General features: G+C 35.5%; 1 protein-coding gene and 1 long non-coding RNA gene across 3 annotated transcripts in view; one reads left to right on the forward strand and one right to left on the reverse strand.

Annotated features, from left to right (window-relative positions):
• Nucleotides 1-12,619, reverse strand: part of PRKN (parkin RBR E3 ubiquitin protein ligase) — a 783,437-nt gene that overhangs the window by 518,948 nt on the left and 251,870 nt on the right. For both annotated transcript variants that reach the window (XM_075088053.1, XM_075088052.1), the window contains exon 3: nucleotides 648-888. In XM_075088053.1, coding sequence (XP_074944154.1) covers nucleotides 648-888 — 241 coding nt within the window. The remainder of the gene's footprint in view (nucleotides 1-647; nucleotides 889-12,619) is intronic.
• Nucleotides 3,649-8,064, forward strand: LOC142054886 (uncharacterized). Its single transcript, XR_012659701.1, has 3 exons — nucleotides 3,649-3,733; nucleotides 4,332-4,459; nucleotides 6,881-8,064. It is a non-coding gene; the product is annotated as an uncharacterized LOC142054886 (long non-coding RNA).

Raw genomic sequence — 12,619 nt, forward strand, 5'->3', positions numbered from 1 at the left:
CTCATAAACAATTTTAAATATTACAGCACAACCCATTTGCAGTAACTTAACTTGTGCCTCAGATGATTTTTCATGATAAAGAGAGGATATTTTCAGTAATAATTTGGTGGATGAAAAACTACTAAAATCCATAGTATGAATCATCATCATATTTTGTGCCAGCTATGTTTTTATAAATAATAAGTCTATTGTTTAGAAATATTTTTTACAAAATGTATGCGCATGAAAACATTACAACAGATTGGGAATTAAACACATTTGCAATGCATAAGCTGCCCAGCATTCTAGTTAAGGAAACTTCCGTAATCTAAATTTTACAGAGACTATTTTTTGCCTTCTCATAGACCTCTGGGGTTTTTGCCAGCTTGTAATAATTTGTAAAAATATTAGCATAATACAAGTTAGAGACAGGAACAACACAAGAAATCACTCTGCTTATCCACTAAACAAAATTATTTTGCTAGAAGACATATCAGTAGTTTATAATCTTTTAATATAGTTGTATTTTTTGTTTAATAACTAAAAGAGACCATATGTTGGGTTTGTTTCCTGTCGTATAGAACTGTTTGCCCTTAAAAAAATAAAAAGAAAAACAAAAGACAAATGTTCAGGTCTGTGTATTGAAATGTACCAAAACACTGATTTACCTGATTTTTCAAAGGGAAGAGAAATGCTGCTTTTTGTGGCATCCAGAATAACAGCCAGCCCTGCAGAGTGTGATGGGAGGATGTTGGTGCTGAGATCTACACGAGTTAGACTTTCAGGTTCTCTTTCCAAGGATTTCAGAATACCTCCAGCACGGTTGTCTTCTGACTCATCCTTGTTGTGACTGTTCTTCTGTGGACCCTGAACAATATGAACGATACTCTGCTGGGCCAGGTCACAGTTCTGTAACACAAAACCAAAACCCCACTAAGTAATTAAGTGTGACATATGGGACAAAATCCCTCCATCTCCAATTTGTGTTTTGTTAAATAATCTCCAAGACACTTTGTGTAGAATTTCAGTGTGCAGTAATGGAGTTTAAAGCAAAGTGACAAGTGTAAATTGCTGGAATTAGGATTACTTGCATTGGCAAAAGGGTCACAACACTCACAAATTCTAAACATTTAGCAAGGAAATGGCGGATCAGAGCCAACCACTCTAAATAAGTCTGCTTTATTAGCACAAAGGAAGAACTCCAGAGGGAGTAGTACTAAACCAAGAGCTAAGAATATTGAATACCTAATGTGCATTTGCACATATAATGCTGATACGCACTCTTCATGTAGCAATTTAGGGTCAGATTTGACAGTCACAGAAAGCTACTCCAACATATATTTGCAAACAGAAACAGGGATGATGATGCTACCAACGAAGACTGAGCCTTATTTCTTGTCCCTAATTTAATTTTCAATCCAAATCTGGCTTTAGATGTAGGCACAGTATGAGTTTCCCATTCTTTCCAAAGATGACATCTAATTGTTGACTTCAGAATTAGAGAAAGCTTGTCAAAGATCTCATGACTGCCATAGTGTGTGCTGGTAAAACAAAAGGATTGCTACCAATTTTAGCCCAAGAGGACTCACATATACCTAAGTACTTCCTCTTTCTCAGTTCTCATCAGAGGCGACTGTTAGACAGTCTTTCCAGATCTTGTGTCTTACTAAAAAGCAGGCTGAATAAGGAACTTACGAAAGGTTTATCCATGTTAAATCAGGACAGAATTCACATTTTGATCAGCATTTTCCTAATATGGAATGGGAAAGCAAAATATTACCTCAGAACTAGAGATTACAGACATTTTAGATCACCTGTCATTAAGGAAGGGCTTTCAAGAATTGTATTGATCTTTCCACAGCACACCTTGCAATAAAAATTGTTCTTTTTTTGCATGATACCTCCTGGAGATCCACAACTAGTTCTTCAGGGTCATGAATGAACCACATACAAACATCAAGCTACACACAAAGAGGTTTGAATTTCCCTCAATAAAGTAATTTTCTAAGTCTTTGCGGCATCATTAGGTTGCCCATGTCCGCACTGAAATGTCAAGACAGATTGCTGTTTATATTTGGGAGGAATAGAAAGAGAATTCAGAAGCATTGGTCTCAGTACCTATACATTATTTTGAAAATTTAGTTTGCATTTTCAATTATTACATGCACTTTTAATTGCAAAAGATTCCTTTACAGATATTTTAGTCCTGTTTACGATGTTGTTATTATCCCACTCTCTCTCTTCTACCACTTTTTCTCCTCTGCTCTCATTGCTGTTTAGTGGTTTTCCTTCATTCTTTTGCATTATTTCTCAGTACTTTCCCCTCCACTCTTTCTTTCTTATGTAATGTGGTTCTAAAGGACAAAAAACTGTTTGGTTTTTTTTCTTTTTTAATTGAATTTTTAATAACACACTCTCTCCTTAGTGAAGCAGTAATCAGCCAAGAGACATTTGTCAGAGCATAGACACTGCAGTCTTAATATTAAAGCAAAGCAGTTATTAGATTTCAACTTTAAAATATTATGTTGACATTAAAGGTCTCCTTTTTTTTTTAACAACTTGTTGCTCATAACATTTTAACAAGATCCGTTTAAATAGCTTAATAATTTCATTCATTAACACAAAATCTAAAATGCGGCTGTCACTCTAAAACTTCTCCAAGAATACTGCATAACAATAAAGAACTTAATAACCTAAGAGAAATTAATAATGAAATTAATAACTTAGGCGAATGAGGAGCTGTGAAGCGATTTGCTCAGTTACAGCTAGAATTACAAGGGGAAATAGGTACATATGTACAAACCCACAACCTTGAAATCCCCTAATCAACTGTCAATCATTCAAACCGTGTTTTAATGAGCATCTCTTCTGGCAGTTTGGTTACTTCAGCAGCCCCTGTTTTGGTTTTATTTTTTCTCACCGTCTACCCTTCTCAGCTTGTTTCTTTTTAAAGTTTGCATCGCCTTACTGATTCAGTTCACTGCTGTGCCTCAGTCACACTGAGGGGATGGTGCAGAGAAAGAATAAAAGGGATATCAAGGGCTGCTTAAATCAAATGAAATGCCCCTGCTAAACCACAGCCTTTTTCAACCACTCTTGCTTGCTCTTGACTGCTGTACACGTTTAGATGGCATGGTTTATCTTTAAAAAGTATAGGTTTCTTTCCAGTTCTTTTGTGGGCTGGAGGGTACGTGGTTAGCTTAGAAACAAAGGCAGGGCTGCCAAATAGAGCCCCATCTTATCTACTATTCTCTCTCCAAACTGTCAGGAACCACATACTTCAAAAAAAGATGTAAAATTTGCACTTTGGGCAATTTTACATACCTATGGCCATAGCAGTAGAGTACTCCTGGATTTCACTTAATTTAAGTTTTAATTTTAAAAGGGCAGGTGAACATGTTGTACCTTAGCTTTCTTGCATCTCTTTATCACAAACAAGAACAAACTTTGGAATATTGAACATCACTACTGATGATGATAATGTAGGTCATAGACACAGGAAAGTTTAATTAACAGATCCCAGGATAAGATTTTAAAGATAGAAGCCAGGAAAAACAAACACCATGCTTTGATTTTTACTCTGAGTATATTTGAGATGGAAGTCACTGAGCCCTAACAAACATGGAATCCCACATCATCAGTTTTGTAATGTTGCTGACTACATATGAATTGAATTTGGCTTGTGTTTAAAGGAGGAAAGTAATTCTCAACCTTTGCAAGAAAAGTGAGAAGACAGTACAAGGGAAAAAAAAAGGTTTGTGATCATATCTTAATTGTGAAGGGACCTGGATGAGAATATCACCAAGTAGTTCCCAGAATTAGGGTGATTAATGCTTTATAGCCATTTTGTAGATAGCAGATGGGCTAGGTCTGCAGTTTTTTCTCTGAGAAAAGAGGTAGAATTCAAACTATTTCTGTAAATGTTTCAGTTTTGCCTTAGGTTACTATCTAAGGCACAGATCTAAGATACAATTGTTTATGTCAATGTCACTTTCATTTTCTTCATGTATTTGTTTTATGCCTCAGGAAACATTTCTTTTGAGAATATCTATTATTAATGATTCTAGAGATACTGCCTTGTCTTATCTGTTGATCCAAATTAATGCCTGTGATCCATATTCCAAAGGGAAATACTGCAAGTGTATGTATTATAGATTATGAAGTATCTCCTTGCACTAGAGCAAAGGGAGTTGAGAAGATCTAGAAGTGATGAAAACCAGTAATAAGGACTGGTTCTTTACAGAGAATGGGGTTGGGCCAACTTAGTAAAACGAATTCATAGCAGATGAAGCTAAAACTTTTTTTTTATTATTCAAAACTTTAGCTTTCATATTTTCTTTTGAATTGTCAAGTTGAATTTCACAGGGATGAATCAGCACAACCTGAGTGAATAACACAATATCCTTTGGTGCTACCAGCTCACTAGGGCTAACCAGAAGGTCACTTCAGGAGACTGAGATAAATTCTCATGAGGGAAAAGGTAATTGTGTTTCAGTAACTCTGGAATTGTCTTGTTCTAACAGATTTCTGCTTGATATCTATTGACAACATATTTTGATAGTAACATCAATACTGAAAGAAGTGTGCTACATCGAACAAATATATAGTCCACCAGAGGTCATATTATATTTTCAGAAGGGCAATACACTTCATTTTGAAATATTTCAGTTTAAAGAAAAAACACTAGTGCAGAGAACAGTTTGATTTCAAAGCCTTTGATTTGCAAGTAACAACACTAATTTCTTGTAGTGTTTTGTCTTGAAAAGGAATTAAAAGTATTTTCATTTCATGTTAACCACCAGCTGGATTTTTTAAGTTGTTCGGGTTTTTTTCATTGCCTACAAAACTCAAAAAGCAATTGTTCACATTCAACTACGTAAGATCCAGTTCAAACTTTTCCTATTATCTGGAGAGCCACATCTTTGCCCATGAATCCCTTGGTCCTATAGAGTGGAAACAATAACAGTTTGCCTGTTTGCTCCCTATTTAGATTAAGAAGATAATACACTGCCCAATGCCACTCAGTAAGAGATTGGCACAAGGTAAATGCTCAAGAAAAGGTATTTTACACTTCTAGGAATGATCAACAAGAATCAAAATGCTGGCATTCCAGTCAGGTTTTTTCTTAACTGTGCTGCATTTCAGTATCAGATGGGAAAATAAGGGGAACATTGTTGTCTCATTAATCTGCAAATGAATGAAATAATAAAAAAGGACTCCAAAGTACCTATAGCACAATACACCTCTTCAAACCAGTACGACCCATGTAAAAGTGCAGATGGCACAGCAATTTTTTAGAAAATCTTTTCCCATGGATAGTGTGAAGGCACATTAAAGGTGACCTCCTAAACAGAAAAAAAAAGAAGTCTATGAAGTTCCCAGAAGAGAGAAAAATAAGCCCACCAAACCTCACTCTACTATTGCTCTAACCCTCTCACAATCCAAGGACAAACACCAAGTTTCAAAAGCAGCAGTCACAGAAAGGAAATCAATTGGAAGAACAACACTATTGGAAGAACAACACTGATCACAGGGGATGATGTGACCCAATGACACACAACGACTCAAAAAAGCAAGAATAAAGCAACACTAAAAAAATATCCTTTATTAGATAGGGAGCAAAAGTTGAACTATTAATGAACTTGAAAGCAGAGATTACCAAAAATAAAAAAATACAGATATAGTATTAATATTCTGTTGAGCCATGATGGACTAAGAAATGGGAAGCAAGATTTGCAGGAAGACTTAATATCTTTTATTTAACCAGCTGGTATGGAAAGAAAAAACAAATAAGCTTTGGGCTCAGAGACTCTTCCGCAGGTCATGCCAATGGGAAATCTGAAGGGAAGAATTAACGACTGTTAAAATAATGATGCAAATCAGCACCCTGATCTGATACCACCATCGATTTGTATGAATTCTGTCTGCTGAGTGGCAGTGAACTAAATATTGCTCCGCAGGGGGCAAGGGAAAAAAGCTAGTGCACCACCGGGCCTAAATTACACAGACCACTCAGCAGTTAAATTCCAGCAATCAGAAACTACTTGCTATTTTATGATGCTGTGGAACACATCTATATTTGACTTCAGTTCACCTTTTCAACATTTTCAGAGTTATACATTACTGTACTTGTTTAGTATTCAGAATATTGTGGGTGCTAAGCAACGCCTAGAAGGAAAAATAGATGTATGATTGAAATTATTTATTCAAATAAATGTAGTGAATAGGCAGAAACCCCTTCACTTAGCAGGATATTTGTACCCTAATTTTTATACTGTCTTCCTATTCAGTTTTTGCAGTAGTTTAAATATTGACCATTCCAAAGAAATAGAATAAAAAGAAAGGTATAAAGAAATGTGCTATGAAAAAGGATTCATTGCTTTCTAAATCCAAAAACTAGTATCATTTTAACGACTACCATTAGAGTTTCAAAGACAGGCTATTGCAGCGAATGAAGGAGGGAGTGCATGGGAATTTTCAGTTCAGCAGGCAACAGTGAAGCTGAAAGTAACCAGTTGCAAATGAGTGACATAGAATCACTAAATTTTTAACACCACCAGCAGCAAACACCAGTGGTTGGGAGACAGGCCTCTTGCATATTAAGGTGCTGAAATATAATAAACTGCCTTGTTTTAAGAGAAAATGGAACAATATATCTTCAAAACACCTTTAAAAAAAGGACAGGACATTGTTAACATGATATGATGGTTAAAATTTCTTTTTGTAATGACAGTTAATGAAGATAGATACAGTAAACAACCATGTAAATTTATTGTTTCCCAGATAAGCCACATTCATTGTGGCTTCATTATGTAATGTTTTTTTACATCCCCCTCCTCTTCTCCCCCACCACGCCTTTAAAATTTTACCTGTGTTTTTGTATCCTTTCTATTTTATCCAGGACTAACAGAAGAGTGCCAAGTTTTGTATGATTTACTTAGGTAAGAATAACTTTGGAACAAATCTGGAAAAAAGGGTGAGACTTCTATTACTTACAGACTCTTTGTGAGGAGATGAAGCTTATATCAAAGTATGGAACTTATATGGGAGCCACTGGAGAGATATTTAACCTGTCAGTTTACTTACCACCTGCAGCCATTAGAGGTGGTGAGATCTTATGCTACCTCACTGGGCATTATAAAGATCATAGCTTTGAATTGAAGCTAATCAGAAAACTTCACAAAGAATGTTCCTTTTAAACACCGATCTTCACTCAGAAAAGTGAGACTCCTCCAGCTCTCACTCTAGTTTTCAGCTGCAAGTCCACTTCTGTGGAACTTTGCACCCCAATTACCAATACAAGAAACTGATGACAGGATTTTCATGATACTATTGATTCCAGTGATCCCAGAAGACCACCAGCCCAAAGCACACCTATTCCTCCAAGACATTTCCATTCATCGCCCTCCTGGGGAACAGGAATGAATGACAAGTTATTAAAAATCAGTGACTCCACTGTAACTCGGTTTGAGTGGCAGGATATCTCTGCCAACGACTCCTGGACTGTGGCATCTAAGATGTGGAGAAGTGCACAGAATGTTAAATTGGCCTCATAAAGGACATGGAAACACAATGATTGCTCATTGCTACTAATTTATTTTTCATGTTACACAAATAAAATATGCTAGAAACTGTGAAGATCCTCAGATTTTCTCCTTTTGGAAACATAATCACAGTGCATGATATCTACATAAAGGACAAATGTTTGGAATTACAATGTATCTGCTGAATTTTCCTTAAGGTTAGAAACTTCAGAGCCTTACAGGTAAGAAGTGAACACAGAATATATTTTTTCAATGTTTTTCAATCTGAAAAATTAAGAAGTCATTATTAGACTAAAATTAGTTTAGGAGGAATCCATTCAGATTTCTAAAACTTAAATTATAATAAAGGTATTGACTGCAGCTACAGTTTCAATACTAGTCTATAAATGGATCTGGTTGTTTCTATTAAATTAGTGACTGTGTGGTGTATGATGACAAGCTAACTAGGAGAGAATAAAAACAGGATTTCTAAGTGATTTTCATGGAGTGGTTAATTTTCAGGTTAGCTACCAGTTGTCTCCTAACTTTGCATCATACATCAGCTCAGAATGCAGGATAGTGCATTTAAATGTATTTCAAATGAATAAAAAAAAAACCCAACCAATTTTATGTGAATCACTCACGTGTAACTCACTATATGTGAATTACATGCATAGACCTCTTCCTTATCAAAAGTTATCTCTAAGGCAATCACTGTTTTTCAGTATTTCCCAAAGGTTAGATTTTTGCCTCAATAGTTTGTGGTAGGGTAGAAAAACTTGCTGCAATTCCATGTTTCACATCCTTTAGAATTTGCAGATCCTGGCTAGGCTGTCCTAGAATATGCCCTAGAATATGTCCTAGAGATCAGGAGAGCAGGGGTGGGAAGGAATAGACTGATTCCCAGTCACATCCTGCCCTGGAAGATACTTCCTGGAGGATGAGATTTTTACATTCACATATTGCTCATGAAAACCTTTTTTCTCTGTCACAGAAGCCTGAAGTTTGGGCTTATTCAGGTCTTGGGAAAAACCACTTCTGTGCCATGAGGCAAGAGAACTGAAGAATAAAAAGAAAAGACAGATGATACCTAAATCTATGTTTGAAACGCTTGCTTTAGGACAGTAACCAAAGCCTAAGCAAATGTCTCTGAAAGACATTCCTATTACAAAAAAGCAAAACCTTCTTCAGAGAAATCTAAAACCTGGGGTTTGGCTGAGTTAGTGTTCCTAGAACTTTCAGTATGTCTTAATTTCAAAATAGACCTTCTGATATTATTCTTTATTCTCTCTTACATGTTTGGGTTTTTTGTTTTGTTTTGGTTTGGGGTTTTTTTTGTGCTTTTTTGTTTTGTTTTGTTTTATTTTTGTTTTTTAAGTACTGGTGGCCTTTGCAGGTATCTTACTAAAACCTCACATTCGTTAAGACACAAGGTAATTAACTGTTTCTTGCCAAGCTTTTTTACAACCCCACATTGAATACACTACATTTTGGACACATTTTAGGGACTGATAAAGTGACCTATGCTGATTGACGTGTACTGCCTGCATATTTCTGTAATTTGACACTCTAAAGACTCCCTGAAACTTTCATCCCAAAACACAACAGCATTACAAATAATATTTTTGTATAAAAAGACCTAATCTGATGTTACTGTACTGTAAGTACGATATAGGGTTTGTCTCTTACTGTTTGAAAATGGTAGAGCAAAAGGCAAAATAATTATTTTTACATAGCCAAATGAAGTTTTGTGGAATCCAGGAAAGGCTCCTGAGTAACAAATCAGGGCCACTCTGCAACCTCCCCTAGAGAAATGTTCATTGTCTGAGAAGCTGTCACAGTCCTGATTGTGTTTGCCAATTGATCATTCAGGATTAGAGCAAACAGTAAGGATAGGAGTGATATTGGTAGGTATTGCTATGTATTTTCTCTTCCTGTGAGACTGAACTTTCTGAAGACCTCTGTAAAGACTCTGTCCCACCTGAAAGTGTCAGGCAAGATGAAGAAACTCTGCCTACACTTTGTAAGGAAAGATAATCCTAAGAATCCTGAGACATTTACTTAAGACCATAAATTTTACCTTCACTTTGAATTTCCATGTGGAACATGGTATACCCACTATGAGAACTGCTTCCTACTTAGCTTTTATCAGGTACTTTTTAATGTAATGTCATACAAAAAGGGTTAATCCACACACATTCAAATTAATTTTTAGCAAAGAGAACAATGGAAGCTGGAGAAGAGGAAATAGGTAGATATCGTGTGATTTACTACAGCTTTTTCAGCTAATGGTCCCTCTGTGTAGCAGAAAGCCTTGATTAGCCTTTACAAAAATAAAATCCTCTGATTTACAGCATAACACAATAGGTCTGAACAAAATTTCTGCTCGGAAGTATACTCTTTAACGAGAAGTACAAGACTTATGATTTTATATTGACTAGTCCCTTAATGAGTTAATAATTTGCTGGAAATGGAATTGTATTCAACCAATAGTATTTAGAGTTTCTCACACTAAATTTAAACTAAGTCAGAATTCCCCCTGTTCCTTCACCTGCAAATCTCTTTATGCTTCATTTCCATCTTTTTTCACATTATAAGACACAAAACTTTAATGTTAATTTCTAGGTCAGTGGAGGGAAAGCACACATAATTCTTAGTCAGGAACTTTGCAGGGTTATTATTCTTTGTACACAATCTAAGACCTTAGCAATTCTATATACATATTTCCAACTGGCATTAATAATACCAAGACATTATTAATATGATAACTGTTCTTGAACGTAGGCTTTCTAGCACAAACTCCTGAAAGATAAATTAATCCTTAAACTAAATAAAAATCTTTTATTGGCAGCATATGAGACAGTTTGCAACATTAAAATACCTGCTTAGATTATGGTTATTCCCTTTCAAACTCTGCATAATGATCTGCAAATGACATAGAAGACAACCAAACTTTTCTGTATTATATTTACAAAGCTATTAGTATCTCAACAGTGACATTAAGAACATATCATGGTGATATAAAATGGAAGAGAAATACAGTCAAAAGAACACTAAAATCACATGAAACTTTTTTTCCTCAGTAAATGAACAATTTTTTCCTTCTTGTAATTTCATGTGCTGTATACTAAGAACCACCTATAAAATTGCAATTTATTATAATGTCTGTATAGAAAGTAACTGATCAATGAAAAATATATAATACAAAATTAAAAATGAATGCACTTAAGTTTTTGTGAATGCTTGCTTGCCTCCTAAATGCAGTTCAGTGCACCTCATTACTATTCCATCTTCTGCACTGAACTACCTGATAGAACTTACAGTCTCTAAACATGTTATCTACAGCTATAAACATAAAATAATAAAACTTCTTATTTACCAGGTATGGATCATATATTCCATTACTCTGGTTTCTTCTCTAGCTACACCAAAAAAGAACAAGTAACACAAGTATATTGTAAAATGCTTGAATAAATTACATTTTGGACACATTTTATTCAGGGTTAAATGGTGATAAAAGGTACTGAGCTCAGAAAAGGTCCATAAACCAGCACTGTTAGCAGTCTGCAGCATGCAGCACAGCCTCAGGACTGTGGGCTATATGTTGTTTGATTAACATATGATTTAATTCTTAATTCCTCTTTCTTTTAATTTCTTCTTTAACTTTTCTCAGCCAGGTAGAAGCTGTCAATCTGGTCCCACTTCTCTGTGTTCACTTAACATGTACCTTCAGCATTAGTGAGCATGTGAGGAATAGGCATGAAAGTGGACTCACACTGACACCTAATAGGTGTCAGAACATAAATGAGACATAAATTGTGTTAGAAAAAATGGGGTGTCACTTACTATGCGGAACTCTGAAAACATTTCAAAGACTTCAGTGGTCCCTCGTGCTGATGGGGTGACTATGGTAGCAGCTGTAGGGTTGCAGAAAGGAATTTGGGAAATTCCCTTCTCCAAAGAGTTCTGAAGAATTCCTAAGTATAGTTAATATTCCACTGTGGAAAGTGAATTTTCATATTAATTTATTGCCCAGTGCATCAAAAGATTAATAGATATAAATATTTATTTCAATTACTTCAAATAGTCCTTTGCAGATGTCTTTTTCATGCTTTATGGCCAGAATCTGGTACACATCCCAACCAAAGAGCACTTTGGTCTTCTACTTATCCCAGGGCATGCATCTATATATCAGTTTGAGCAGTTGCTATGAGACTGGCCATAAATAAAACTTAGTGGGCATCCTGTGTGGGTTTACTTGGTAACTTGTTAACCCACTAGTATAAACATGGACAAGAAATCAAATATTTTCCAGAGCTTTCCCTGATTTAACCTGAATGCTTTCTTTTAACCTAAGTTACTATGCCAGGTGAAGGTGGTCTTAGATTTGATTTTTGGGGTATGCCTACCAAAAATATCCCAACAGGATGAAAAAACCTTGCTGGTCATTGCTGAAAAGCCTATGCAGTGCAATATCATGCAGTGTAGCTACATATCTAATTAGAGTTTACTTTGGGGTAGAAGAGGCTGGGAAAGCTTTGCTAGAGGTATAGTTAAGCATGTTACAAAATAGTTGCCTTACATTTTCTTCACAATCCCTAATTGTAAAATATGTGCCATATCAGAAAACTCTCATATAATAAATTAATCCCTACATGCAGTACATGTGGGCATAGTTTGTCACCTCTTTCCTTCCCACCCCATATGCAGTCATGTCTTATTGTAAAAGGAAGAACATATGCTAACACAAACAAGGTGAACGCTAAGAAGAGATAAAGAATTAAAATTAAAAGATCTTTTGTTTTACTTCAAGTAATCCGTGTGATTTTTCAAAAAAAGTCTAGCATAAATTGAAAACATGACATAAATATGAACCCAGACTCATTCTGCTAAATAACCAACCTGTATATTAAATTTACCACTGTAAAAGAGAGGTGAGACAGCCTTGTTGAGTCACAGATGAAAGAAATTTTTGAACATCAGAACAAGAGAAAAATGACCCCTAAAAAAGATAAAGGAAACCTGCATAAAGAGAGTGCTTCTATCCTTACCTGGAAAAAAATCTTCAATTTCCCTCTGAGGCCTCTCAATTTTAAGATAGAAAAGCTATGATAGGG

The sequence above is a fragment of the Phalacrocorax aristotelis genome, chromosome 3 (genome assembly GCF_949628215.1).
Source record: "Phalacrocorax aristotelis chromosome 3, bGulAri2.1, whole genome shotgun sequence".
In the NCBI taxonomy this organism is placed as follows: domain Eukaryota; kingdom Metazoa; phylum Chordata; class Aves; order Suliformes; family Phalacrocoracidae; genus Phalacrocorax; species Phalacrocorax aristotelis.